Source organism: Cutaneotrichosporon cavernicola (genome assembly GCF_030864355.1).
Source record: "Cutaneotrichosporon cavernicola HIS019 DNA, chromosome: 2".
Lineage (NCBI taxonomy): Eukaryota > Fungi > Basidiomycota > Tremellomycetes > Trichosporonales > Trichosporonaceae > Cutaneotrichosporon > Cutaneotrichosporon cavernicola.
The window spans coordinates 3,306,514-3,334,252 of NC_083394.1; the positions used below are offsets into that span (position 1 = coordinate 3,306,514).

The following is a 27,739-nucleotide window of genomic DNA, read 5'->3' on the forward strand; positions in this document are numbered from 1 at the left end:
TCTTTCCGGGCATTAGTGGCTGGCCATTGCCGAAGTCGTTGTGCAGCGCTGCCAGCTGGGTAATGCGACGACATGCCTCAATCTCCTGTTCAGCGGCCAAGACAATTAGGACTAGTAGGTCCGGACGGCCCGGACCACGGGCTCCAGCTTCTCGCTCCAAAAGGTATCGAACTCGCTGCGCTCGCCGAAGGTCATGACGGGGGTCGAACCCGCAATCTCCTGATTACTCGTCGTAGTCAGACGCGATGCCATTTCGCCACACGACCTATGTGTTCTTTGGAACTGAAGGGATGGGGGAAGTACGGACGACGGCGTCTCCGAGAGACGCGCGGGCGGAAGCACGTCGCGGTGGAGGAGGTACTGCTCGGGCAGTTGGGTTTGCCAGGTAGGCAGCGGGGTGCGGCGGGGTAGTCATCGTTGACACTACGTGGAGGAAACTGATTCACTGCTGCTGCCTCGGCATAGATTTGTTGTTTCGGGAAGCGATGAGGGATGAACCGGGGATGAGGGGCCAGGAAGCTGCCGAGGAACAGGTGCTATATAAGGCCAGGGAGCTGCCGAGGAACAGGTGTTCTCGAGGCCAACATGCGAACGGGGAGGAGTGACATGCCTGAGCACATTTTCTGCTAGCGAGTTTGATCAGAGTGTAGAACGGCTAGAGAGGATCACGACGGAAACGAAGCGGCTGGCGTGTTCAGGTCATCCATGATGAGCCGAGTGTGCTTGTAAATCGACAGTGATCCTTGCCGTGGCAGCCGAAGCGAGCTTGGCCCATAGTTTGCGTTTCTCCAAAGGCTGGGCGGCGTGGAACTACAGAGGAGAAGAGAATCCTTGGCGAGGGTGGTGAATTGAGTGGCGATGCACCTGTAATTTAGGGATTGTTCTTACCCAAGCGTTTCAACCTGCACCAGCTGCACACCTACACACAACAACCATTGCGAACCACGTTGAATATCATGTATGCATCATGTCGCGTGCCAGATGCATTTCTCGACGTGCGACCACGGCCTTTCGTCCTTGCTCCCACGCGGGCTTGCGCTCTCTCATGATCCCATGATCCAGCCCAACCAGTGACTGGTCCATTCACCATTGCAGTCAACACATTCCTTTCTGTTATATGAGAGTCAAGGCGGTCCGCCGAGCAAAAGGCGGGCTTCTCCGGGACTCGAACCCGGGTCAAGCACAGTCGTGTTCACGACGGGATGGTGGAAAACCCGAAGCGCTTATCTTACCCCTGGACCAAGAAGCCGGACATGATTTCGGAACTGAAGGCTTAACGTATCTGAAGCGCGCGAGGACCGCGCACAGCATTGCACGCTCGCGCGACTTGTTCGATAGAGTAAGAGTGGTTGCATGACTAGAACGGGTTTTGGCATGCGTACCGGGTTGGTAGTTAAGGAATGAGCCGTGGTAATCAATACTGTGGCTCGTTACTGGTAGACGAGATGTCGTTCACTTATGGCGAGGCTTGGTTACTCACGAACGATGGTTGGTGAGCTAGTATCGAAGAGTAGTTCGCGATGTACCACCACAGTGGTATTTGGTACGCCACTACAAGGAGCAATGCAAGGCTGCAACCCCGCGGGGACACTCGCTACCAGTGACGAAGAGTCTCTTGCGATCCCGATATGGCCCAAGATGGCTGCTTACGACAGTGCCAAAGAGAAGCAGAGCCGCCAGTAGCTGGGACCATCGTAATCCTCCCTTCGACGGTCGGTTACGTTCGAGATTAGTACGATGGTCATTTTGTTCACAAACCCGCCGGAGGCAGTTGGCAAAGACCTTCTCAGACCTGGTACTGTAGTTGGCGCATAAGAGAGGGGATGCAGAGGAACCGTCGTGCAGTTGCAGACGCAGCTTGAAGTCAGCTAGAGATGGCCGGCCGGCTTACTCCCATGCGTCGTGCTCGTTCTTGTCGAGCCGGCGAGTGAAGCCGAGGGCGATCATGGCGATATCGGACTTGCAGGCGGAGTGGAATTGGTATGGTGAGGGTCCACGCTCTCCTCCTCACCAATGTTGTCGGCATCACCTTGGCCGTCAGCGGACCTCTTGACCATTTTTGGGCCCACGCCGAATGCGAACACCTGCCTGCGGTCGATCTCGCCGGGCGTGCCAAGTTGAGTGTCGACCCATTTGCCTCTGTGAGAACACTGCCCGGGGTAGTTTAAGCAGTTGAGACAGTGCTCGAGATCGTCATCCTTGACTGCACCCACAACCGCGAAGCCACAATACTCTATGTCGCACGCGACGCATATCTTGCACCGGTGCGCTGCGGCAAACAGAAGGAAGCTGGGGTGAGCTTCAACAGCCTGTGTCATGTGCGTACGGGATGATACAGCGTCTGAAGAATGGACCTTGGTTGGATAGCTGGGTGATGGATCGGATGGAGAAATGAGACGTGAGACAATGATGAGCTGTTGGGAGCTGAGAAGCTCGACAGGTTATGAACGACGCGGAGCCTCGCCATGCGGAGGCCAGCGGTCTGTTTGGTTGGCATCTGATTCACATTTATAATCATACTATCGAGTATCAAGCCTAGATCGCGAGCCAGGCGACCGCCGCAGTAGCGAGCGCAAACACCGAGGGCACAGTAAGCGCGCCAGCCAAGCTCTTTTCCGGCTTGGCTGATACGCCTGACGGAACATTGAGCTTGAGGCTAGACACAAAGGACGGGGTTCCGATGGTGGGGGTATATGCGTCCGGTTGGGTACTGTTATCCTCACCGTTCCAGCAGAATACGCTAAAGCACTCTGCGCAGACGGACGAGCGGTTGGCAGCCGTATATCCGTTTGCGCGGTCGGTGAGCGCACAGGCGAGGCAGGTTGGCCATCCCGCGGTACCGTTGAGGGTCAAGCTTGATTCGGCAGACACGATCTGGGTCGCGGTCACGTTGGTCGACTGTGTAAGGGTCAAGCTTGAAATGTTGGTCCACGCCGAGTAGGGATAGTTTGGCAAGTAGATGATTAGGGGCGTGTCGGTATCGTTGCATCCAAAGAAGGTGGGCCGCGTATTGAAGCCGCCGTTGATGAAGCCGTTCGGGCTGGGAACCATGGGCATCTTGAAGTCGGTACCAGAAGTGGCGTTGTAGGTGGTATACAGGGAGGTTCCGTCAGGCCAATTGTTCTTGGTGTCGGCGCTAGCGTCCAGTGCCAGGATCGCGTCCACTTTCCTCTCGGGGACAATGAGTGGGAGAAGGGGCAAGTTCTGGTCCGTCTCGCCCGCGTCTACCAGCGTAAGCTCCGTGTCGGCCGGGTCGGGGTTCTCGCTCCCCGTGTACCCCTGAAACGGGTTGGGAACCGTCGCCACATTTTGAGTGGTGACGTTGAGGAAGGGGAAGCTGGTGGGGTCAAACAGAGCCGAAGTTAGGCTCCCGAGGTTGTTGAACAGGGTCGCCGAGACGCCAGTGATAAAGCTCAACTGGTCGAACCCGTTATAGCACGTCCCGTTGGTGTGGTTGGAGCCCAGGAACTCGACTGGCGTAAAGTATCCGCCATTGGTGACATTCGAGCTGTCCCAGGTACCGAACTCGAAGGGTGTAAACTCGTACAGGGGGGCAGTCTTGGCCGCCGCTGCTGTCGTGTGTGGAATCCTACGGTTAGACTACAGTAGCTCTGCGTTCCTGGATATTGGCGACTCACTCGGCCGCAACGATAATTGGCATGGGGAGGTTGCCATTCGCAAAGGCAGGTACGTTGGCTGCGAGCTTGGAGATGGTGAAGTTTGGGCTTGTGTCTGTTCGGAAGTCGAGGGGGAGGACGTGGTTGGCGATTGAGAGGCCCCAAATGTCCGTGATCTGGACTGGGAATCCGAGGTCGGCTTTGGCCTTGACGAGCTCTGCGAGCCGGGTGTAGAAGGCATCTTTGCCGCCAGCTGGCCCAGAGATGAGGTCGGTTCCAAGGTCCCACACGTTCTCATTGAGGTCGCTGGCGTTTCTCCCCCCGTTGGCGACGTATGTCGTTGCAGCCCACGAGCCGCCGCTAAGCCCAGAGATGTAGGATACGGCGTCCATCCAACCGCTAGACTGCAGGCCCTGTACCTGGCCCATGGTGGTGCTGGGGTGAGCGGCGACGTCAAAGTTATGAATCGCGCGACCGCCGCAGATTCAAGGATTTGAATCATAGCTCCTCTCCGCACACTCTGGCACTCACATCATTGCCCGGTACCCGCCCCCCGACATGGCTATACCGATGACAGGCGTGCGTTGGGGCTTACTGATCCCCGCATCGGCCACGATCTTGGCCACCGCCGCTTCGACGTTGGGTGTGCGCTGCTGGAGGAACTTGCTCTCGCCGTCGGCCAGGCCCTTTGGTTAGCGGAGGCCCGTGCCCATTATTCACGGTTGCAGGCCTGACCCAGGTCAGATTGGCCGGACAGTCGACGCGGTACGGCGCGTAGCCCTGTTGCGCGACCACGTCGAGCTGGCTCACGGCCGCGCCCATCTGGAGGTACTGGGCGTACGTGGCCAGTAAGTCGTCGGCGAGGGTGAGTGGTACGAGTGCGGCCATGGCAAGTGCCATGGCCAGGGTGGTTGGGGCCATTGCGGGGGTGGCGGGGGAAAGAAGGGTGTGGGGGCGGGGTTGGGGAGAGACTACACAAAGACGAAGCAGCGATCCTCCGCGTCGTGATTTGTATCAGAGAGAGAGAGAGAGAGAGTACAGTAGACGGAGGGACGATGAAGAACGACTGCGGCGCGGTCAAGTCAATTTACTCCAGGGAGTGAACCGCTCAGCGGCAGGCACGACCCACGAGGTACCCGCGGTTATTCTCGCCCGATGCTATTGCGGGGAGAGGATAGTCATCGATCATCGAGACATGGCCGAGTGCATGTCGCGTGACAAACAAAGCAAGCAGCCACCACCACCACCGCCTAGCCACCAGGCCAGCGGGCTGCGTGGTGCTTCCTATGTATCCGGCTATGATGTGCCGGCTCTTGGACATGTGGACCTAAGTGCCTGGGATAACGAGAATCGAACCCGAAAACGAGGAAACCATGCAAACTAACAAGACCAGTTGTAACCAAGCAGCTGGCGCAGTGCCACTTAAACTTTGGGGCAATCATTGGCTCAGATCTGCAAACCACAGGCAAGGTTAAATCTCAACAAGCAACAAACTGAGACTCGCCTGGCTTGCTCGGACGACAAATACTCCCATTCCTCATAGCCGAGCTCTTCGCGAAATCAGTTCAGTGAACAAGTAGACAGCTTGGTGGCACGTTTCGTGGGTTTCAAGCCAGATAGCATCCAGTCGGGGGGATATCCCGCTCTCTGGATAAGGTCTCAGCAGTCAACTCATTGGCAGTTGGATGCAACATGTCCGTCACGTGACGTCATGATCATATCATGTTGATCGTATTTCAGGCATCCTATTTTGTTTTGATGCTTGACGACAATCCATTAACGGAACCAATTCATACTTCAACCCGATTAGTCCGACAATTACACAACCCCTATCCCTCCCCATCCAGTTGCCACTCTTCCCCTCCTCCGAGCTCCGAGCTCCCAGGACTCACCACTCACCATGCCGCCAAAGCTCTCCTCGGCCATTGAGGTCGGCCCACTGGGCCTGCTTGCCGTTCAGACTGCTGGCTCTTATGTGTCGTCCGCGCCGAAACGCTCCGCCGCTGAGGCCGATGTCGAGAATGAAGACCCGTACGACGACGACGACGACGACAGCGAGACCCAGCTCGTTGGCCGCGGCGAGCCGATCAAGTGGAACTGCAACCAGGTGCGCACGCGTATCCGCTCATTCATCGACAATGGCGGAATGAAAGTCACCGAGTTCCAGCGGGCCATTGGCGTCAACCCGGTCCCATACCGTAACTTTATGGCGCAGAACGGACCGTACAAGGGCGAGAACTCGAGCGTGTATCAGCAAGCATACTTTTTCTTCCGTGAGCGCGAGGCGCGCGGCCTCAAGATGCCCAGGAAGAGGGCCAAGGCGGCTCCAGCGGCTCCAGCGGCTCCAGCGACCCCTTCCGCTACGACGTCCTCAACCTCTGCGGCTGCGGCCAAGAAGGGCCGCGCAGCGGCTCTGACGGATTTCGGCGATCTTCGTCTAGCCGGCGAAGAGACGCGTTCAGTCAAGGTTTACGACTCGTGGGTGCTCGACCAAAGGTTCTTGCTCACGACAGATGTGATGAGATTCGGAGGAAGATCAACGCACACCTTCAACTTCCGGAGGTAACCCAGGCTTCGTTCTTGAGGGACGTTGCGGGGCAACTTGGTCCTGGAAGGAGCGTTCAGGGCGTGCAGCTCACCGCGTTCCGGAGTAAGCATGGGCCTGACGAGGGCGCCTCGTCATGTGTCTACTATGGAGCGTATGTCTTCTTTGAGAAGATACGTATCCAGGCCAACAAGCCCAAGTCCAAGCACCGTCTGGGGATGGAGAAGTGAGTTCTGCCCAGAGAGGTATCCTGATTCAGTGCGTGGCCAAATGGTATGGATACCAGCAAGGGAGCACATGTTAGGGGGGTGTGGATGAGTAGTGACGAGTATGCGACAAAGGACGAGTATGGACGGATTCACGTTTTTCGCGGTTAGTTTGACTTTTGTACTGTTCAGCTTGTATATATGTACATATCAACAAAGGGGAGTGTACAGGCTGTTCCTCTTCGATACGATACGTCTTATTTCTGCCCCTCCCGTCATCCAGTTGAACCCCTGTTCAAGTCACAGCGACATTGCTCTCGGCCTCCGCGCTACAGTCACAGGAGCACGGCACCCTCCTGCTCCGGGCACACGTGGCTCGTCAATTCCTCCAATCCTTGTCCTTGCACCATACCGTCAGATTACCGTGCCTGCCGAGAAATCACCAAGCTTTACAGCTAGCAATAGAACAAACGGAAACATTCCACGATTCCCCTGTGCAGTAGCTCCACAATGTTCGGCACAATGCATATGGCAATTCAAATCTACAGCTCCACACTTTTTAACAACCCACACAACAGCTCACAACCGATCACCACCTCATCTCCCCCACTTCCTGGTCCCTTAATACCTAGCTAATCTATGGAGGCGATTATCCAACCTTCTCAATATGCTGGGGGGCGCTCCCCATCTTGGTCTTGCCAGACAGAGCACCAGTAGAAAGAATACGGGAGATTGGGCCGCTCTCTTCGCAATATCCGGCGTTGGCGCGCGCAGTGAGCTTGCGGGTGATGTGCCCCTCCTCGACCTGGAGGACGTGCTTGTGGGTCTCGATCGCGCCAGACGAGTGCGGGCGGATGCTGTCTGAGAGCCACATGATCTGGAACATGGCGCCGACCTGCGTCGCGAGAATGTTGGAGAGACATGCGAGGGCAGTGTATTTGGGTGGGAAGGCGCCGCGGCCATAGACACATGCCATGGCGAGGCGGGCGCCAAGGTCACGTGCGGTGTTGAGAGCAATGCCGTTGGGGGCAAAGCACGCAATAACGCAGAAGAAGGTGAGGGCGATGATCAGGGGCCCGCCAGAGGGCGTGATAAAGACGTTGGTAGGGTCAATGACGCAGTAGATGGCGACGCCGAGAATGAATGTGCAGAAAAAGTCGTTGAGTAAGACGAAGCCGAGGTTTGCGTTCTCGGGGACAAAGAGGGCGATCGCGCCGACGGGTGACGCCGGAGAGAAAATGTCTTCGCCAGCGGCAAGCATCTTGTCCGTAATGGCATGGAACTGGGGAGCAAACTGGGCGTAGACCATAAGCGAGCCCAGAAAGGCACCGATGATTTGAGCGATGATGTAGTGCGGGACTTTGCGCCACGGGAAACCTTTGAAGATTGCAAATGAGATGGTTACACCGGGTGAGAGATGGCCACCAGAGGTTGGGGCGATGAAGATGAGAGCGACAGCCACACTGCCAGTGAGCGGTGATCAGGTAGTAGGTACTCACGCAAAGGAGTAGCTCCATGCAACGGTCTGGAGGCTACCAAAGCCATCCTCCTTATTGGCTGCTGCAATGATAAATGCGGCTGTCGCACCCATACCGGCCCAGCAGTAGAGGAAGACGCCACTGCGGTCAGCATCTTGTACGAACTGTGGCGTCGATTCAGCTACCACTCACAAAGCTTCGGCAATCATCTCAGCCAGGAATCGGGGGCGCCTTTCCTCCCACACAAGAAGCCAGTCGGGCGGCGCGGACCGGGGCGCAGTGTGGGCAACCTCATGCGGCAGGAAGAGGTCTGCCGTACCGACTGGTTGTTAATACCCGCAGATGGGTTCGACTCACCCTCAAGATCTCCTGGTGCTCGGTGTCCACGCTGGTGCTCCATTGTATTGTGCGTATGTGTGAGTGTGTGAACCAAAATTGAATGGGGGCAGAGACTGGCTCGAAGAAAGAATGCAGCTTTATGAGGCGAGAGCGAAGGCTCGGAGTTGGCTAAATCACTAGATCCAGATCGATTGGATTTCTAGGTTGTGGGGTTGAGTGGAGCTCCGCAGCATGCCGAGCACTCCCCGAACCGCGAACCGCGAACCCGGCTGTGAGCGGCGACCTAGGGGCGCCGGGCCCATCGCTGGACATACATGTCGTGAGGCCCTTATCCCAAAGTAGACGTGAGTGAACTAAATGGGTCCCCACAGTTCTAATGAGGAATACTGGTCAATCTCCGAAAACAGGAGGCCCCATGCTCGCCGGTGGGGCCTGATGCTAGGGGTGGGCCCTTGATGGTGGCAGCTAGACCGCGATAAGCCGTAAAGTCAAACGAGAAATGATACGACGTTTGGGTCACGCGACACTGTGACATCTTCATGACCGAGGAGCGAGCCCACCTTCCGGGAGCCCCGGAACCTCCAGAGTACAGATCAGGAGCCATACAAGCCATTCGCGAGCCGCGGCTCGGCCAGCAGCTGTCCGGCTGCGGCTGCTGCGGTTCCGTATCGGGAATCCTAAACGATCCTTCTTACCACCTGATTCACCAGTGCCCTCTGAGATCGATAACGGCGAAACGATAACATCGCTGCCGAGCTGCCGAAATGGAGTATCTGTCGGGAAAACCGAGACGCTAAACCGATCACTTACAGCGGTAATCGATAGTTGCCGCATTAAACCAGCCCGACGGGCACTGTGTCTAGTCCTAACCTCGGTTAGGTCTGTGATCGGAGAGTGCCCAAGTGAACATTCCTTGCTCAGAACAACCGATGTTCTAATCTGAACCACTTTGTTTATCCTGGCATCACCCCGAACTACAGTACGGACATGAGGTGTCCGCCGTTCTGTAACCTCCACCTTGCACCTCGCTATGCTCGCTCGGCTTTCGGATCGCGGCGTGGGTTTCGGCGTGTGTTCGACAAGTGGAAGGTCGGTGTTGTATTCATGGCGACGGAATCCCCTAATTAGATTAGGATATTGGGACTACGTAAGCTTATTAACCCATAAATAACCCGGGTCCCTGACCCAACCATGTGCTTGGTGGGCATGGAGGTGTTTGGTTCCGTCGATCTGAATATGGTTAAACTAAAGTCTTAATTCCCCGTAAGGTGTTTTGGCTTCTTCAGTGTCAAACTTAGCATACTGACATGCTGGCCAGCAGGTAAGGATCGGGGCTGCCGAAACGACGGAGCGGTGTGTTGCGCACCGCTCCGTAGTCCTCGTAAATGGCGCCGGCAAAAGGACACATACTTAGGCGATTGCGGCGGGGTAGAGTTGTAGGCTAATCATGGAACTGGAGATCTGGAGATCTGAGGAATGGATGTTGGTGGTGGGCGCGTATAAAACGGAAGGGAGATAGGCTGGAAGCTGATGGTAACACGTGCTGCCACACCAAAGCACTTAGGTACTGAATTCGTTGCTCACTCGCTCCTGCAGAGCTGCAGACTGGCTGAAAATGGAGAGAAGTCTGGCCTTCTTGTTCATTTTCCAGCGCCCATCGGCCGAATGTTCAGCCTTGCTGTTCTTGACCTTGACCTTGACCTTGACCTTGACCTTGACCACGCCACTCTACCTAACCTTCACCTGGCCGGCACCACCAAAGTCGGCCACCTCGGTATGCGCCTGTTGGACAAAGCTGTGGCTGTGGACATCCTACCACTTGGTCGCTGACTAGATGACTGGATGACCAACTGATCAATCAGTACAAATGGTGAATGATAAGTGATCGCTTAATTTGACTCTGGCACTGTGATCGGATCGTCGTGGATACCATTATGGTGTTAGCATGTTACAAAGGGAAGGGAGGGGAGGGGAGGAGAGAGCGATAGAGTATACCTTCCTTAATCATATCCATTTCACTAATTCACTCCTTGATTCATCTTCCTCTTTACACATTTCATCACTCACAGCGGCCTCGCCAATCGCCAAGACGCCCAAAATGCCCGAGGGGCCCAAGTACAAGGACAAGGGCAGCCGCTCTTACAAAACCGGTTCATCCACTCGTCGGCGCTCAGTGAGTATTGATCCGCCGGTGCGCAAGCTAACATAGACCGATGCGCAGCCCAAGCTCAACACCAAGTCCAACTCTATGAGAAAGCCTCAGGCCGGCCACACCAAGCCCAACGTTCAGTCCACGACCAAGTCCAAGATCCCTCGTGCTCCCCCCGCATGGGTACCTCAGGCCGTCAATGAGATCGCTCCACTTGCGTACAAGGACGACACGCCACTTGGGAACGCGGACAACTTGCACGACATGTGCGGCAAGAGCGTCACTAGCGACACTGACACACTGCTCAACTCGCCGGTACTTCCGCCTTTCTCGGTGAGTTTGGTCTTACGTTCTTCCCAGTAACCTTCCTTGGCCGCTCACCTTTCCTGCCCACCTTCCTCGGCATGTGCTGAGCAGCCTGCTCACCGAGCAGCCCAAGCGCAAGCAGCCCAAGCGCAAGTCTACTCGCCACAATGGCCGCCCACGTAGGTCCCAGGCTGCCAACCACCGTAGAGCCAAGGTTGCCCTTCGCCTGAAGCTCCTGGCGCCGGGCAGCAATTGTGACGAAAGCTGGGACTCTTCCTCGCCGCCTTCCTCGGTGAGTGCTTGGGGGCCAATAACTGATACCAGCCTCCGCACAACAGCCCCGAACACGACCCCGTCCTCAAGACCTCCGAGCACAAGAGCATCAATTCCACTGCGGTCTCACTCTCATCCCCTGATCCGCTTGCCGATTTTTACGACTTCAGCGACTGTGTTCACTTTGGTAACGACGCCGCCTCTATTGTCGACTTTCAGCTGACGCGCACCGTTTCTCGCGTCATCCCGGTCGCAGGCCCAACCCCCTCGCGTAGTGCTCCCCGCCGCACTTCTATCCTTGGTTCCGGTCCCTCGAACACTTCTCCTCGCCTCGCTTCGATTCACCACTCAGCCCCACATGCCTCTACTCGCGTGATTACCCGCCTCGCTTCCCCGATCCAGATGAAGAGGCGCTCCACGCCGTACTCGCGGCCGACACTACCCGAGGATCTTTCGAAAATTTCCCGCCCACCTCTGCGCGAACTCAACTGGGACCCGTTCGACAAGGCCGAAGATATCGACAACTATGAGTACAAGACCGACCCGATTCGGTTCACCGCCTATCACCTCGCCAACATCAAGGCTTCCCTCGACGGAACTTCCGCGGTGCAGCTCGGGGTCGCGTCCGTGTACATGCTTGCCAAGGTTCTGGGTGTCAGTCTGAACGATTTCAAACTCGCTGAGGACATCATCAACGATTCGTCTCTAGCCACTACGATCCCTCGCGTGAACATGACTCCGCATACCAAGGCCGTCAACGACCTTCATCTCTCTTCTCGCCTGCGTGATTCTGTTCCCACTCTTCGTCGCGACCGTGCGCCACTTCGCGACCCTCAAAGTCGCGAACCTTACCTCATTGGTCCTCGGACCCGGTCGGCGTCCAACCCAGCCGAGGAGGAGGTCATGAAGCGCCGCAAGACGCGCTAAACATTCTCCCGTCCATTGACCAGGTCGCATACGTCGGTTCCTTGGAAGTACGTCCCAGTCCTAGTCGCCATCCACTGTAATCTGTGTAGCATTTGGTTCTTTCAGTCTCAGTCTCAGTCCCAGTCCCAGTCTCAGTCCCAGTCCCAGTCTCAGTCTCAGTCCCAGTCCCAGTCTCAGTCTCAGTCTCAGTCCCAGTCCCAGTCTCATTCATGATACAGCAAGGATCGCATGTATGTTTGTGTCTATGAGAATGTTATGGGTCGGAGTCCAGGGCCTCGCCGGGCAAATTGTGAACATTTGACGTTTGGTGGGGTTGTGCAGGAGCAGAAGCGCGTTCTTGGTCATGTCCGCGAACGATGCGACCCTGTAAGGTCAGCGGGTTAGAACGCCCGCTCGTGCGGGGGCCTGACGTCTCACAGAATGACTCACCATGGTCGCGGAGATTGAGGAGCAGCGCCTCGGCCTTGGAGCGACGACGCTCTTGAAGACAACATCGGTATTGCTGGCCGTCAGATCGAAGACGCAATGGAACGTATGGTCCAGATCTGGAGAGAATGGGTGGAGGTCTGTCGATCTCCGTTGTTTGGTCCCAATGACCGCCTTATTCTGACGTGTCTAAGGGCCCACACCCAGACTAGGCTCTCCCACACTACCATCGCCGCGGAACATCTCTCGGTAGATGAGGGGAAAGATATCAAAAGGCTCATAGCACCCAGCAGCCATGCGCGGCGAGGAAAAGCATGGCATGGCCTCCTCATCGACGGAACTGCGGTCTATCCTGCCGAAGACTGATATCGCATGCGCTGTGGTTTGACTTGACTCCTACTCGTACTCATCTCCGCAACCATCGCAAAGCGGAGCCCACCGATCCTGTCCTCCATGTAATCTCTTGGGGTCCACTGTACTAACCCGGCTTACCAGCAGCATTCGGGGAAGACGAAGGCAATATAGAGACTAGAATGTGCATGTGTGTGTTAGGGTTGGTACCTGGCATCCAAGCATGTCTTGATTCATAAGTAGTTTATGACTCTGCTCGTTCTGAACGCTTCCTCCCGCCCAGGCCGAATCTAGCCATGATCTACGATGCTCAGCGTGTCGGCTTCTTGGTCCAGGGGTACGATAAGCGCTTCGGGTTTCTACTCTCCCGTCGTGAACACGACTGTGCTTGACCCGGGTTCGAGTCCCGGAGAAGCCCTCATTTTTTCCGTGCACTTTAGGTGAGTCCCCATCATGAGACTGAGAGCATTTCGTGGAAGCATGGTAGTGATGGACGGGGTGAGTACACGTGGGCGGACAGCGGCGTACCTCCATGATGCAGCCACTTGGTGTCTTGGGAGTTGGAAGGCCGAGATTGGCGGTTGAGGTTAGGTCTCCTCGTCAACCACCCGCGCCGATCGACGCGGCTGACTTTCTTGATGATCTATGACAAACCCGTCTTGACCTACGCATTTTTCCTCCCCCCTTGACACTCACCCTCACCCATCATCTCGTGGGGTGAGGACTGACGGCCAAGCGGTGGCGAGGTGAGGGGTTAAGTGAAAGGAAGAGAGGGATGGTCAAGGGGTGACAGAGGAACAGGTTGTATTCATGATGACAAGGTATGCATTGTAAGTGAAGTCGAGGTGAGCATACTGTACAGCTGTACATATGGTGGAGTGGAGATTACGCAATCGATTACAGATGTACAGGGACCCCGTGTCCAACTGTCCAACATGCCAACACCGCAGTGTTGGGAAGATCGATGGCTTGATCCTCGGTGCGGGAAGCGACGAGACGGTGCGAGGTCGTTACTCGCTCATTACTCGCGCGCGGTAAGTAGTATCCTTTGTCCCTTTAGCCTTTTCGCCCTCATACTAATAGAGATTGTCATTGAACTAAATCTAGACCATCGTTGAATGGGTGGGTTCAAGTCGGTGCATTAATACTCCTCGCACCTATGACTTTCTCACGCTTACAGCCTTCTCTTCATCCAAAATGACCTCGAAGGAACGAGTCAGTGACTCCAACACAAACCCACCTCAGTCACATGCCCGAAAAGGTCACAGCATCAGACACCACCCTAAAGGTAGTTCCGATCCCTCCTAGTCTCACGCCACCATCCGAGGGCAAATCCAAGCCGAAGAGTGTCGAGGAACAGCGTAAACACCTGAAGGAGAGTGTGCGCCAGCTCATGGAGGCCTTGATAACCTTCGACACCGCCTTGGACTCGCCCGAGGTGGGTCCTGCGCTTCCAGACTCACCACTCCTCGACCTACTGCCCCTCCATCGACTCTGGTCGCCCCTCTCAAAGTTGAAGATGAGAAACCTCGCCCCCCCTCCGTACGTGCCAGACCCACACTGCTAACTCTAGCCCCCCACGTCCGTGGAGCTGATTGCTGGTCTAGGCGCTCTGGCTCTGGTCATCTACATCGTGTGCTCGGTCTTCTTTATCTCCCTCGCTATCACGGACAGGGGTATGTACCTGCGTTTCACCTAGACCAGCAGCGAGCCTGGCCACATCCGCTCAGGCGAATGGACTCTTAGGGGTAGTTTCAGGGACGGAGTGATGTATGGTACTGTAGTATGTCACCCTGGTGAATGATGACCGGCTTAAGGATCCGTTCGTACCCGAGGTGGCGTTGGTGCGGATAGCTCGCAAATCTCATTCTGGATTTACCGAACGGTGCATTCAAAGTTCTGGCCCCTGGGGACGACTCCACCTTGGAGACAGCAATCGCAGAGCGCTTCGGTGCTCGTGGGACGGAAGAGACTGTGGTCCGTCCCGCTTTGAGATGCCTGAGCAGCACAACGTTGTGGCTTCAGAGCTTCGTGACGTGGTGTCGAGCGTAAACGGCCACAGATAGCGTCGTCGCCTGTGCCATTATCATTGTCTGGACCAGGCTGTGGGCACGGTTGGCTCATCTAGGAGGCGATGGTCACAGCCGGTGGCCTACTTTCATCATCCCGGGTGCGTGCGGTGCCAAACAGGCTGACAGCGAGGTACTAGCGTAGATGACGAACGCGCCAGCTGAAACGGCAGCAGCCATTGATCATGGCCAAGTCAACTGGCGCTTGCCTTGCAAGGCTTCAGGCGAAGATCAGGATGCGGAAAAGGTCGTTGACGTAGGTGGTCAGATTTGCATAAACTCTCAGCATGCAGGGAGCCGCAAATCGGGTGTTTGTTAGGTGAGAGCGGCTCCCAAATGGGTATATGGTGTTGAACTGGTTGACTGAAACGACGATTGAATCGTTCTGTTGTAGACCCTCTAATCATATGGAAATACAAGGGGGGCCTAAATATCACTCATCGTCGCAGAATCGCTACGGCCACCTCTTAGCACGGCTGGAAACCCGGATTAAACGCCAACGCCTGTGGACGCGAGGATTACGAGAGGGGCCAGTCAAGCTGTTAAACAACAAGTCACAAAGACTAGGGGGAACGGCAAAGTGTGAGTGAGAAGGTGAATGTCACCCACTGGTCACGTGACCGCGAGGGCGATGAAGTCATCGACTTTTTGCGTTGCCGCACTACCTCTTATACTCTAATCATCATGGACCTTCCTCGCGTCATCAAGGTGCCGGCTCTACCGACCAACTCACTCGTCCCGACCTTGACAGATGCAGCCTCGGCACCATCCTGGCGCGAGAGGCTGGTACAGTGCCTCGTCATGACCGAGTATCACAACACTCTCTCCGAACTCACCCAGCCGCCAAACTGGAGGTGGTCCAAGATCGATTGCGCCAGCGTCACATGGGACCAGCAGCAGACCTGGGCCAAGTTATTGTTACTACCCACGATCGCCAGACAGCACTGGGGCCGACTCGACAAGGAAGAGACAATTGCGGCGGGCTGGAACCGGTTGAACAACAAATTCAAGGCCACCCAAGCTGAGATCGCTGGCTATTATCGGCTTCCGAGCCTGGGGTCGGCGTTCACTGCGGACGAGGCCGAGGATCATCTCTGTCTCTTCGAGCAGCGATTCATTCTCCTCGCGGCGTGCGGTGTCAAGCTCACCAATGACATGAAGGTCGGCATGTTTGTCGCCTCGCTGCCAAAGGATTGGGACGTCGGCTTCCTAGGCCAGAAGCGCACGTGGGTCGAGTGCAACAAGCGGTTCAAGTTGATGACCGAGCCGCACAAACTTGACAAGAAGAGAGGTAAGCCATGGATCGACCGACCGTTTGCTGACCACTCCAGCTGGTTTGGTCGAGCGCCGAGATAACACAAACGAGCGGGGAACATCACGTCGAGACCGGGAGCAACGAGAGCCCCAACAGTCGTCTGCGCCTCATCCGCGTCCTTCCAACAACTCGACCAAGCCAAAGGCTGAAGGATTCAAGGGGGTTGGGCCTGTGGCGTCGTCGTCCAAGTTGGGAAAGGCGCCCAACGGCGGCAGCGGCGCTTTGCGCGATGTCGATGGATCCAGTTCAAACCGTGGAGTGCCAGCATCTGGACCACAGCCCCTACAGCATTCGCCGAGCAAACCTACGAGTGGCTCGGCTAAGCCACAGACCGTAACTTCCAAGTTCAGCCAGTCCAACCCTTTCGACATCCTTGGTGAAGTGGGCGATGACGCGACTACGGCGCCAGGAAACCCAACGGCACCTGAAGGCCCGTCACCAGCTGGTGGAACGCGGGAGTCGATAGTGGGGACGATCGTGGACGCCGGGCACAGGCCACGGGTATGGTGCAGCCACTGCCAAGTCCCCGGACACCATGTGTCCAAGTGCCGGCGGAAGGCCATGGGAGCGCCGAAGCGTCATCGTCGCATGGGCGAGGCACGCAAGCCCCCTGTCGCAGAGAAGGATGGGGACGACGGACCCGAGATTCTTGTTCAGGGGGAGCATCTGTCGCTCATGAACCCGTCTGACTTGGCCGAGGCATGCGACGGAGAGGAGAAAACGTTCTGGATACAGGCCATGGAGCTCGAAGTTGCGCGACTGAGGAAGAACGGCACAATTCAAGACGCGACTCTCCCGGATGGGCAATACTCATCTCCCACAGACTGGGTCTATGTTCGCCAGATCAAGCGAGACTTGGCCAAGTTTCGCTGTCGTGTGATTGGGCGCAACGAGGATCGTGTCGACACTGCCGCCATGGGCAGCATGCCGGCTCTGCGAGTGATTCTAGCATACGGCGCAAGCGTGGGCATGCGGTTCCGGCATCTCTCGGTGGACATGAGCATCCCACTTCCCGAACCAATATACGTGGCTGCGCCGAACCAGGCCACTTGGAAGGTGCACAAGATGCTGCGTGGCATGAAGGGCAGCGGCAAGGCCATCGACCGTGCCATCCGCGACTGTCTAATTGCGTGCGAGTTTAAGAAGTGCAAGGAGGGCGGTGTGTTTGTCTTGCCGAGCCCGCAGGGCCGTCCCCGTGCTGTCCTCTTCCAGTACGGTGACGAACTGCTCGTAGGTTCTTGGACAGCGGGACTCAAAGCGGTACTGCCCATCATCAAGGCCAAGTTTAAGAACGAAGGTTCGTCTGTGGATGACCTCGGCGAGCCTGCCCTCTTCTTGGGCCTCGGCATCGAGTGCTTCCCACACAACTGCGACGTTCTCCTCCAACAGAACCATTTCATCGACCATATCCTGGACGGCGTTCCCGAGCTGCAGGGTTGGGGTGACCGCACTTCACCTCTGACTCTCGAAACTCTCAACGCGCTAGCAGCTGCCGAGCCTGAAACGACGAACCCCGTGGACCGCAAGTGGTGGCGCAAGGTGCTGGGCCAACTTTCCTGGCTGGCGCGGTGTACGCGCCCTGACATCGCTTTCGCAGCAGCGTATCTGTCCCGCTTTTCTTCGTCGACGACGCTCGGCCCGGCCCACCGCACGGCTCTGCTCGACGTATTGGCATATCTGCGAACGAGGAAGGAGTTCGAGCTCAAGCTCGGAGCGGATGAGGACGCTTCCGAACCGCACGACGCGCGCGCGTACTCCCACGGCTTCGTGACAGCGTCCGTCGACAAGAGCCATATCGGCTGGTGCCTGTTGCTGGACGGAAGCACGGTTGACTGGGCAAGCCACAAGAGTAACGTCGCTACAACCGAGCTCGAGGCCGACCTCGTTGCACAGGGCGAGGCTTCGCATCGTCTCGCATGGCTCCACGACTTGCTAAGCGAACTCGGGGTCGTGGCGTCCAAGCACGGCTTACTGTTCGGCGACAACTGCGGCGTCGTCGACAACCAGGCTACTCTCGTGGGTGTCCTCCGAGGCAACAAGCACGTCCTCGCCGAGTACCAGTTCATGCTCGAGCTCGAGAGCCGGGACCGTCTCAGCCTGCATGGTTCTGGCGATAGCCAACCCGCCAAGCTCTGCTCCATGCCCATAACTGGGTCTGATTTCAAGCGCTATTGCCTCATGTATGGACTCGAGCGCCAGCTCAGTATCAGCCAGCTCGAGGTCATGCAGGGTAAGACTGAGGAGGAAGCCCTTCAGCACCTTTTGTGGGAGGAGGAGGAGGAGGGTGATGTGGACGTGCTTGCCCGGAACCTCGCCCAAAGCGACATTACCAGGTCCCGTGCAAGTCCGAAACAATAGCACGCCCAGGTATCACTTGTAGTTGGCGTTGGCAGGCCGCCGGGTGGAGGATGGTCGAGGGTGGCGGCGGTCGAAAGCCGAGCTCAAATTTAGCGGCCGGGCTCCCTATGTTAAGAAGGATCTGCAAACCAGAGATGATACAAAGATGAGAGAAGCGGAAGGCTGGATGCTTTGGGATTGCCCACGCATCCGACAAGTAGAAAGGCCCACAATCCACGAGGTTGCTACTGTCAGACAGACTATTGACTTTGCTGAAGCTGAACGAACCCTGGGCTCGCTAATGTAGCATATGGCCTGGCTGGGTCTTCAAGGCAGGTCTTACAGGCGCCCGCGCAAACATTGTCCTGTGTGCCCCCACTGGACTTGATGAGATCGATGAGCTGGTTCATCTTCGCGCGCACGTTGATCACGCTGGATTGCGAGAAGGAGATGGGACGTGTTTTTGGCCTTGCACGGCAGGATGAGGTACTGTAATGCCCACTCTTGACGTCGTTGGGGCAAAAGAGAAGAGATCGAGTAGACAGGCTTGGCCACCAGGGAAGAGCGGGTTTTGAATAGCCAGGAGGAGGAGCGCTTGCAAGGCTTGAAATGGAACCATGTAGGGCCCGCGGGGGCCCTCAGGGGGGCCCGGTGGACCTCGAGGGGTAAGAGGTGGGCCTGGTGTTCCACACCGCAGTTCTTGATTGGGAACAGCTCCTCCTTGACGAACGTACGGCTAGCTGCGAAGTAATCCTGCGTAACGTCCCTTGGGCTCTGTACGCGGCGCTGTTCAGGTTCATGGTGCCAAGGGGCCAGTCAACCAGGCGACAGCACAGTCTTGCTGTCTTGAATCGGCGTGGAGGAACCGTGACTTAGGCCAACAGATGGGCCCTTCCCTCCCCTCCTTTTTCAGTAGGCCAGAGAGCTGACTACTTTGAGGTCTGACATCAACTTGGGCTGGAAAGTGGCCAGACACGTCTGAGGAGCATGTCTTCGTGAAGAAAAGGACCCTTGGTACACAATCTCCCTGGCACGTCACCAGTTGCAGGACACTGGAAGTGTGTACTACGATGAGAATCCAAACAGCGCAGTGGTTAAGGTGCTACAACGAAGATCAGAGTCGAAGCCAGATCTTTAGCAATTTCAACTATCAACTAGTTGGTTGGGTGGCGCTTCCTCATCATACACCTTGCCTTCCCTTGCGGTATGAACTACTCCATCCCCATACCCACCTAGGACATACTCCTCGCGCCCAACACCCCTTCCAGACCCCCCAACCAAGTTGAAGAATCACGCCCGTTACACCTGGCACCACGTCGGCTCGTCTTCCTCTGGAGCAGCTGGCTATTAATCGAGTTTTGGCCCTCCCTCACGCATCCCCAAAATAAGCAAGTGACGCGACTGCGACTGGCGTCTCGCGCATTTCCCAAGACCTGTGTCTTTCTTACAGTACTACTGTCTATGTCCTGTATATATTCAACTTGTGTAGATACCTGCCAGCCTGAGAACAGCTTCTGCAAGCACGACTGGTATCAGCACCAGTGGTCTATGGACAGGAGTGACATGCAATTCCTGGAAGAGGCTGGGACCACGTGGGTTCCAGGGTGACTACCCGTGCCTCATGCCGCGCTACACACTGAGCTCAACATGCTTCATCATCAACATCACCATCCACAAAAGCACTCGACCTACTTTGTCGTTTCTGCTCACCTCCCCCCTTCTTCTCGCAGCGCCTATGGCAGCGGGAACTGGGGAACCCGTCATGGGGCTCCCTCCGACTTCCGACCGTGAGACGCGAGGCCTCTTTCAGTGGTCTCACCGCCAACTCCCTCCTCTCGATGCTACAGGTATCGGCTGGTACGTCCACACCATCAAGGAAGCCTTCGGTAGCAATGTTACGTCGGCTCCTCGAGACTGGAGTGAGGCGATTCTACGCGATACTACCAGGGATCTAGCCAAATATATGGTGTCTTGGGCTAGCATACATGTCAAGGTCGCTGCAGAACTGGACCTCGCGTCTCTGGCCCCAGCTGGCGCCTGGATCGAAAGCCGACTACACAAGCAGTATGTTGAGGCTGTTGATCCGACCAGCAAGAGTGAGTGCCTCAAGTGGGACGGACTATTGAGACTGACCTTGTCACAGATCCCAAGCAAGTCGGAACGAGGCGGACTGACCTGATCATTTACCGTCGCGTGCTGCAGTACCTCCTCGTCGGTCTCATACTCGAATTCAAGTACATCAAGTATCCGAACTTCAAGGAGGCTTCAAAGAAAATGGCCGTCTTTCGAGAGGCCTTCTACCAGACCGCGTGGTATCTCGTAGGGGCCAATTCGCTTGTCGGCACGCGGCTGGCAGCACCGGTCGTAAACACTTCGTTCCTTCGCCTATTCATGCTGACCTCAAATACGCTCATTATCGAGGTGTCGAGTGACCTCGCCGACAGGGCGGCATCAATTAACAGTATCGCTGAGCTGGAGGGCTGGGACGAGTTCTGGCAAAGTGGCCCCACTCACGACATACTTTTGAACGGCGAACTGAACAAATCTGCTCTAGCAATTTACTACGAGCTGTTGGCGCAGGGCTACATTTTGGCGGCCTCGATGACAGGTGCCCTCCAAGGCGCGGGTGACGCTGGCGACGCTGCACCTCCCTTCCATGAGGCGCATATCAAGGTAAGTTTCGACAGCCCCAACAAGGTTCACGCATCCAAGCGCAGGCATGCCTGGAAGAACAAGTCTGGTCAAGCCCGATCTGTGACTGTCACTTCGACTAGCACAGGCTCCAAGGGCAAGAGTCCGAAGCACAGCGTAAACGCTTCTTCCGGAAGTGGCGACAGCGCTCCTGACGGCGACAAGAATGACGAGGAGGAGAGTGATTCACATCGTTGTTCAAAGCGACAGAAACAGGCTAGAGCGCCAACCTCGTCATCAAAACGAACAAATCGATCCTCTGTCATCCCCCTGAAATCTACATCCCCTCTAGAAGTCATGGAGCCGCCTCACCTGGTCGAAGGGAACGCCAGTAAGACCGATATAGATGCGATCGCCCGCTGGAATGTGGCGGTTGAACAACCCGCAGTTATCTCTACCAACTCGGATAGTGCCGACGACGACGGCCACTCTGAGAGTGAGAGGGACGACAAGGATCCCTCTTGGGACGAGGACCCCCCCTGGGCAGACGACTGTGACGTCGAGGATCTTGCCGCGTACGACTACTCGTTCCTCAGCCGCCACATTCACAATGTTAAGCTGGTCTCTTCGGACGATTTCAGCCGCCTGCTGCACGATCACATCGCAGCCCTCAACCTGCCCCCTCTCAGCGCCCATTGAGCGTGTTCGACTGCCTAGGACTGGCACATGATAACGCAGTGTAGCATTCGTGTTGTGTATGATTATGTACCTTGTGATTTAGGACTGGGCATTGACACTACTATTCTGTATACCCATGTACACGTAAATACATCCCACTCACTCACTCAATTTCGACGCATCCATTCACCTTCTCTCCTCTAGCACTGTCTTTAAGACCGCCAGGACGAACACCCCTCTCTCACCTTAGACTCGCCCCCCGGTCATGGCCTATTCCCCTGCGCGCGCGTCGTCGCCCGCCGCCTCTCAAAGAGGCTCTGACTCGGACGCCAGCTACTGCTCTAGCGACGGCTCTGACCTCGTCGACTACGTCGCCGACCTCTCCCTCGCGCACACCTTCCCCCGCACGCAGTACCTCCGCCAGCACTATTACGCGGCTCCCGACCGGCACCCGAGCGCGCGCATGCTGTGGGTGGCGCGCGACGCAAGCGCGGCGTGGGCGCGCGCGGTGGCGACGCGCGACTGGGGGGCACTCGACAAGCACGCCATCGAGCTCGCGGTGTTTGACAAGGCGTACGAGCTGTGAGTGTCTGATGGGTGTGGTGCCCTGGGCACATACTGGCGTTGCGCAGCACCCTTGCCAGACGACGGCGGCCGCTGACCCCCCCGCCGCCGGTACCCCGATTGCACTCGGCTGACCATCACAGGAACCAGGCGCAGTGGCCGCGCCGCAAGAACCCCAGCCAGCTGGGCTGGGAGGCTCACACTGACGGGTTGGCGATGGAGGCGTACAACGCTGCGGCGCGCTCCCTGCACCCCCTGCGCGCACGCATGCCCCCACCCGAGCCGATCCTCCGGTTTTGCCGTCTCGCCCTCGACCTGTGCGCAGCTCCGCTCATCGACGCCGGCCCTGTGCGACCTCGCTTGGCGCTGCTGCCAGATGCCGACCTCGGCAGGCTCCTTGGCGCTTACGACCCGCTTGTGCGCCACGCGGCCGGGCTTGCGCAGGACCTGAAGGGCGCTGGCCCGGGAGTCCCGTTTGTGTTCAACGAGGCACACCTGGTGTGGATGTGCGACGGGGACAGCGCCCACACCGCTGGCGCCTCCCAGCACGTCGACAAGGGGCACTGGGCGCACGTCCTGACGGGAGACGAAGAGGACGTGCCGGGGCTCACATCGGGCAGCAGCGTTATCAACGACAGCCCGCGGAGGCCGTCAGATCGCGCCAGGGATGCCTTTCCCCCCTCCGGAGATGTTGGCGAGCATGTGCACGTGCATGATCATCCACCCGCCGACGCCGCCTTCTACCCCGGCGATGCCGACGATGCTGACCTCAGCAACGACTGCCGCAGTCAAGCTGAGCACCACACTGCCCCTGCCACGTGACGCGGACTTGCTCTACCCGTCGTGTGAGTGAGCTCCCCGGTTGCTTCCCCCCGTTGTACTTGTGTCATACAATGTCTGTCATAATGGTCATGTTAAGTACCTGTGCTATCAATCTGTGTCGCTGTTGCTACTTCCCCTGTCGCTGCCGCTTGCTGCTACTTGCCCCCTCGCTGCCGCTTGCGGCTGCTCTTGGCTTCATGTACCTCGGTCATGCGGGCGTGCAAAGCGTCGCCAATGGCAGCCACCGTGCCTCCGCTCTCGCTGGAGTCGTCTTCGATCCCCATGTAGCTGCCCGTGCGAGTCGGCTCACCCTCCTCCACCACTTTGCGGTCCGAGTCGTCCTGGACGTCCGGAGGCGCGCGACGGGCGCCATGTGCACGGCGCGCCCAGTCATCAGCCGCGCCGCGCACGAAGAACAGCGAGGGGCAATGCGGGATATCGCCGTCGTCAGCGTCCAGGTCCCATGCGCTCTCGTCACCGCTGCTGTCGCCGCCGTCCGAAGTTCCCGCGCTGGCCGTCCGGTCAGCCCCGCGGGCCATGTGGATGTCGCGGGGCTTGTGGGCCGACTGGAGCGCCGTGTGGGTCGTGGGGGCCGACTGGCGCGTCCCGCGGCCCTCGCCGACGCTGTGCTCGTCGACGCGGTGCCCCTCACCGCCCGTAGCTGGGGTCAGCCGGTACCCGCGGGACCGGCCGAAGAACACAGTGCGGACGCCTCGGGGCTCGCTAAGGATAAACGGTGTGTGTCGGCCCACGTTTGAACACACGCCGCTCGTAGCCCCGAGTTTGCGTGCGTAGGCGCTGGCATCGTTCAGGTTGACCGCCCCAACCATCAGCGCCTTGCTCGTCGCCTGGGCGCCATGGGTTGGATCTCCCATTGGGCCGCCACGTCGGCAGCGGCGGTACACGGGGACCAGAGCCGGAAGGCAGACGTGCCGGCCGTCGTGACATTCGCGGGAGGGACAGCCTTGGCGGCCTTTCGCCCCTTTGGCACCCCTGTGGCGTGGCCACCGGGGCAGGTGGCCGGCCGGGCGTCGCCGGCGGCGGCAGCACGCACCGGGTCAGCAGCAGCGCGCACCAGCCGCATTCCATCCAGCGCCGAGGCAGCTGCAGGCGCAGTGTCGAACTTCAAGATCTCGACCTTGTGCTCGCTGGAGAGCGCGTCCAGCGCGTCAAAGCCCGCGTCCGGGGCGGCGTGGAGTGACTTGATCTCCACGGGCGCCAAAGACAGCTTCCCCGCGACGTGCCCGACCTCGGTGACGAAGCGGATGACGGTGAAGAGATCAGGGCGCATCGCCGCGTCGCTGTTGTCGGTGACGCGGCTCGCGCGCACATCGTAGTGCAGCTCTGCCACCGGGCAAGCGCCTGTTCCCGGGTCTTCTGGCAGACGGCCAGCAGCGAGCAGCTGGGAGACAAGTTCGTGGTATGCTTGGTTTAACATTGTTACCAGCTGAGAGCTGTCATTTTCCCTGAGGGTGACCCTCGTCTTTACGGGCCGCAGGAAGGACGGTGCGCCCTCGCGCGTGCCAGGCAGGCACGCCGCTGGGCAGCCTGGCGCACAGCGCTTTAAGCTGCGCCACAGACTGCCGTAGAACTCGCGCTCCACCTCCCAATCCATAGGCTGCAGAACGGTCTCGGCCATCAACTCGGTCGTCCATGGCTTGACCTGCGGTGGTTAGCTGGAGAGATAGACAAAGGGCGAGAGAGAGAGAGGGGACGGGGCAGGAGTGACAGGTACGGGTGCCCATGCAGGTACTCCGTGCCAGTCGTGTCGCAGTGTAGTACTTGTGTCCGCCAGATTGAGCGAAGTGAGCGGCCTTGGGTTGCCCGGGTCAAGCCCAGGGTCGCGATGGTCAACAAGAGCAGATAATGACGTGTGATCATGGGGTATCATTGAGTATGTAATCGAACTTGGTGGCAGAGACCTTTGCCACCCAACCACGCACCTGTCGGTCTCATGTTGGATCCATCCATCCATCCATCCATCCATCTCTCATCGACCTACCTCATAGTTGGAATGGCATGACCACGCACGACTCGTACTTGTTGCATGCAACGCCGGCCTCTTCAACGTCCGCCCCAGGGATATCGCCGCCTCGCACGCCGTATGTGCCCGTGTTGGATCCCACGTTCCCCCGCGCAACCTATGGGCATCTTGACTCGTACGCGGACCCCGATGTGAACCCCAGCGCACGAATCCTGTGGGCAGCTCGCGACGCCTCCAGGGTGTGGCCGCGTGTCGCATCCGGCAATACATGGGCCACGCTCGACGAGACGACGGTGCTGCTCACAGTGTTTGACAAGGCGCACGCATTGTGAGTCGCGGCCAGGCGCGAGAGTGGGCGTGGTGCCGGAGCCACTGCTTTTGAGACATGGTGTATCAGCAGCGTACCCATGCGGCCGTCCACGCATCCCGAGCCGTCGTGTCTGCGCCATCGCAACTGACATGGCAGGAACCAGGCGCAGTGGAGCCTCCGTCCGAGACGATCACCACATGAATGGCGCGTCGAGACAAACGGGTACATCGATTTGGCCCTGGTGTACGCGCGGCGTGCCCTGCATGCCGCAGATGCGCTCGATCGCTCTCCCACACGCGCTCGCGCTCGGCGGTTTTGCCGCGATGCGCTAGACGCCTGCGCAGAGCTTCTCGTCGACGGTCGCCCGCTTCAACCTGACCTGCTCCGCGAATACATAGCTGACCACAACTTTAAGCCCTCCATAGACGACCGCATAGGGGTTCTTCTCGGGGAGTACGACCCGCTGATACGACACGCAGCCGTGCTGGCGCGACCACCGGTGTCATCGGCCGCGCCCTTCACGCACGACCCCGTGCGTGGCGAGTACGTGCTGGATGAGGTGCCCGAGCTTGGGTCCGACGACTCGGACACTAGCGCTGAACGGGTCGCGGTCCCTCAAATGGGAGACATGCGGGACGACAACGTGGACATTGTCTCTGAGGGCAGACCAAGCATTGACGCTGACCGCCACCCACCGGTCACTCGCAAAACATAAGTGGGTACAAAAGTGTATCATTAACATGTATCATGTACTGGTCTATCATTCGTGGCTAGACGGGCCTGGCGATCGCAATGTCGGCAGTGTCCAGAGGCTGTTGATCCATGTCATCCTCGTCGTCAAGTTCGTCAAGTTGGTCGGTGCCGGCCGCCGTGAGCTCGTCATTGATATACTGGAGCACCTGGAGGCCCACCGCGGCGTGCAGAAAAGGCAGTGACGGGGTCGGCGTGACGGCGAGCGAGCCGGGGCCGTCACGCAACCGGTGCCCACGGGACGTTCCAAAGAAGATGGTGCGCGTGCGAAGGTCCAGGAGAAGTGGTGCGTGGCGGATGAGGGACGACCACAGCCCACCCAGACTGGAGCCCTGCAGGCAGTAGCCAGCAACATCGGCGATGTTTGTTGCAGCGACGTGGAGGGCATGCGACATGTTGACTTCCGCATATGTGTCTGCCCCGATGCGTGTCTTGGGGTCCCGCACGCAGCTTTGCAGCTTGACGACCACCTTTCCGGGGTCGGACGCGGACGGCACAAACACGAAACGCTGTGCAAGGGCCATTTCGTCCAAAGCGTCAAACGCAGCGTCCGGCGCGGCGGTGAGCGACTTGAACTCGACAATGGCCAGAATACGGCGCACAAAGGCTGCCCAGAACGACACGTATGTGACAAAGTCGGGGCGCATCATGGCCTTTGGCACGGGCTCAGGGACATCACCGGCAAGGTGCACAGGCTCACGGACATCACCAGCGAGGTGCACAGGCTCACGGCCGTCACCGGCAAGGTGGTCCATCTTTGCGTCAAAGTGAGGATGAACCTCGACCCCGTCCAAAGTCGGGAACATGCCCACAAGATCGTGCATGAGCGCGTCGTATGTCCGGCCGGAATCTTTGGTTGCAGAATGGATACTGTCGTTCTCGCCGTAGGACGTGCGGGCCGGACGTGTGGGCAGGACTCCGTCCCCTGCAGTGTGACGTGTGATGGGAAGCATGTCAGCAGCACATGCCTTCGGGCACTGCGCGAGCCACTGGCCGAGGTCGTCGTAGGGCCGGGACTCCATCTCAGGCGGCATGCGTCGTATAATCCAGCCGGAGATGAGCGGGGCTGCCCACGGCTTGATGGACGGGGAAGGGGGCCGCCGCCTCTGCGGGGTGAGGAGCTCGGGGTCGCGGTGCTCCCCGAGCACGAGGTGCCAGTCGACAGAGAGGACGGTTGCAAGGCGGTTGCAATCTGGGCGCGTCGTCCTGCGCATGTTGACTGGGACACCGGGGTCTTGTTGTCGTTGACGTGGTGTTGTCTGCTTTAGTCGCGCTTTCATTGACGCTTCTGTTGTTGTTGCACGTTTCCGTGTGGGTCCAGTGGCCCAACCATTCGGTTCCGACCAGTCGCACCACATTGAACTTGCTTTGAAGTAACCATAACCTGAAACCGTCATTGTTAATAGTTAGCGGGATGCATTTCCACTGGCATGCATTGCAGGAGTTCTCTACCGTGCATCCTTACAGCCAGCCGGACACCACACCACCAAGTGAGACAGCCCGCAAACGCTCAACGAATCTTTGGTGGCTTCCTTACGCCCCGGCTCGCGATGGTCGCCACAAATGGCACGCCGAACAACATGGCAGCAGCAGTGGCCACAGGAAACCTTGCGATCCGAACGGTGTCGCTTTCGTGTCACCAGACTTTCGCCATCGAAGAAT

At 58.0% G+C, this 27,739-nt stretch overlaps 11 protein-coding genes across 11 annotated transcripts; 7 read left to right on the top strand and 4 right to left on the bottom strand.

Moving 5' to 3' along the window:
- Nucleotides 1-2,535: 2,535 nt before the first annotated feature.
- Nucleotides 2,536-4,538, bottom strand: CcaverHIS019_0212820 (uncharacterized protein; the record flags this gene model as incomplete). Its single annotated transcript, XM_060598387.1, has 4 exons — nt 2,536-3,589; nt 3,639-4,052; nt 4,149-4,303; nt 4,338-4,538. 4 exons carry the CDS (start codon nt 4,536-4,538, stop codon nt 2,536-2,538), a joined length of 1,824 nt encoding a protein of 607 aa, XP_060455186.1.
- A 979-nt stretch (nt 4,539-5,517) lies between these two features.
- Nucleotides 5,518-6,392, top strand: CcaverHIS019_0212830 (uncharacterized protein; the record flags this gene model as incomplete). The annotated part of the gene is made up of 2 exons (XM_060598388.1): nt 5,518-6,095; nt 6,131-6,392. The coding sequence occupies 2 exons, from the start codon at nt 5,518-5,520 to the stop codon at nt 6,390-6,392; spliced, it is 840 nt and encodes a 279-aa protein (XP_060455187.1).
- Nucleotides 6,393-7,017: 625 nt separating this feature from the next.
- CcaverHIS019_0212840 (uncharacterized protein) lies at nt 7,018-8,246 on the bottom strand (the record flags this gene model as incomplete). Its single annotated transcript, XM_060598390.1, has 4 exons — nt 7,018-7,831; nt 7,868-7,987; nt 8,039-8,168; nt 8,204-8,246. The coding sequence occupies 4 exons, from the start codon at nt 8,244-8,246 to the stop codon at nt 7,018-7,020; spliced, it is 1,107 nt and encodes a 368-aa protein (XP_060455188.1).
- Nucleotides 8,247-10,283: 2,037 nt separating this feature from the next.
- On the top strand, nt 10,284-11,840 carry CcaverHIS019_0212850 (uncharacterized protein; the record flags this gene model as incomplete). Its single annotated transcript, XM_060598391.1, has 4 exons — nt 10,284-10,358; nt 10,395-10,667; nt 10,768-10,932; nt 10,965-11,840. The coding sequence occupies 4 exons, from the start codon at nt 10,284-10,286 to the stop codon at nt 11,838-11,840; spliced, it is 1,389 nt and encodes a 462-aa protein (XP_060455189.1).
- Nucleotides 11,841-13,866: 2,026 nt separating this feature from the next.
- On the top strand, nt 13,867-14,316 carry CcaverHIS019_0212860 (uncharacterized protein; the record flags this gene model as incomplete). Its single annotated transcript, XM_060598392.1, has 2 exons — nt 13,867-14,055; nt 14,191-14,316. 2 exons carry the CDS (start codon nt 13,867-13,869, stop codon nt 14,314-14,316), a joined length of 315 nt encoding a protein of 104 aa, XP_060455190.1.
- A 1,054-nt stretch (nt 14,317-15,370) lies between these two features.
- Nucleotides 15,371-18,359, top strand: CcaverHIS019_0212870 (uncharacterized protein; the record flags this gene model as incomplete). The annotated part of the gene is made up of 2 exons (XM_060598393.1): nt 15,371-15,977; nt 16,018-18,359. 2 exons carry the CDS (start codon nt 15,371-15,373, stop codon nt 18,357-18,359), a joined length of 2,949 nt encoding a protein of 982 aa, XP_060455191.1.
- A 1,741-nt stretch (nt 18,360-20,100) lies between these two features.
- On the top strand, nt 20,101-21,668 carry CcaverHIS019_0212880 (uncharacterized protein; the record flags this gene model as incomplete). The annotated part of the gene is made up of 4 exons (XM_060598394.1): nt 20,101-20,434; nt 20,482-21,011; nt 21,051-21,210; nt 21,418-21,668. The coding sequence occupies 4 exons, from the start codon at nt 20,101-20,103 to the stop codon at nt 21,666-21,668; spliced, it is 1,275 nt and encodes a 424-aa protein (XP_060455192.1).
- A 244-nt stretch (nt 21,669-21,912) lies between these two features.
- Nucleotides 21,913-23,033, top strand: CcaverHIS019_0212890 (uncharacterized protein; the record flags this gene model as incomplete). Its single annotated transcript, XM_060598395.1, has 2 exons — nt 21,913-22,229; nt 22,355-23,033. 2 exons carry the CDS (start codon nt 21,913-21,915, stop codon nt 23,031-23,033), a joined length of 996 nt encoding a protein of 331 aa, XP_060455193.1.
- A 155-nt stretch (nt 23,034-23,188) lies between these two features.
- On the bottom strand, nt 23,189-24,471 carry CcaverHIS019_0212900 (uncharacterized protein; the record flags this gene model as incomplete). Its single annotated transcript, XM_060598396.1, has 2 exons — nt 23,189-23,881; nt 23,920-24,471. 2 exons carry the CDS (start codon nt 24,469-24,471, stop codon nt 23,189-23,191), a joined length of 1,245 nt encoding a protein of 414 aa, XP_060455194.1.
- Nucleotides 24,472-25,052: 581 nt separating this feature from the next.
- Nucleotides 25,053-26,042, top strand: CcaverHIS019_0212910 (uncharacterized protein; the record flags this gene model as incomplete). Its single annotated transcript, XM_060598397.1, has 2 exons — nt 25,053-25,345; nt 25,484-26,042. The coding sequence occupies 2 exons, from the start codon at nt 25,053-25,055 to the stop codon at nt 26,040-26,042; spliced, it is 852 nt and encodes a 283-aa protein (XP_060455195.1).
- A 55-nt stretch (nt 26,043-26,097) lies between these two features.
- CcaverHIS019_0212920 (uncharacterized protein) lies at nt 26,098-27,291 on the bottom strand (the record flags this gene model as incomplete). The annotated part of the gene is made up of 1 exon (XM_060598398.1): nt 26,098-27,291. The coding sequence occupies one exon, from the start codon at nt 27,289-27,291 to the stop codon at nt 26,098-26,100; it is 1,194 nt and encodes a 397-aa protein (XP_060455196.1).
- Between the last annotated feature and the right edge of the window lie 448 nt (nt 27,292-27,739).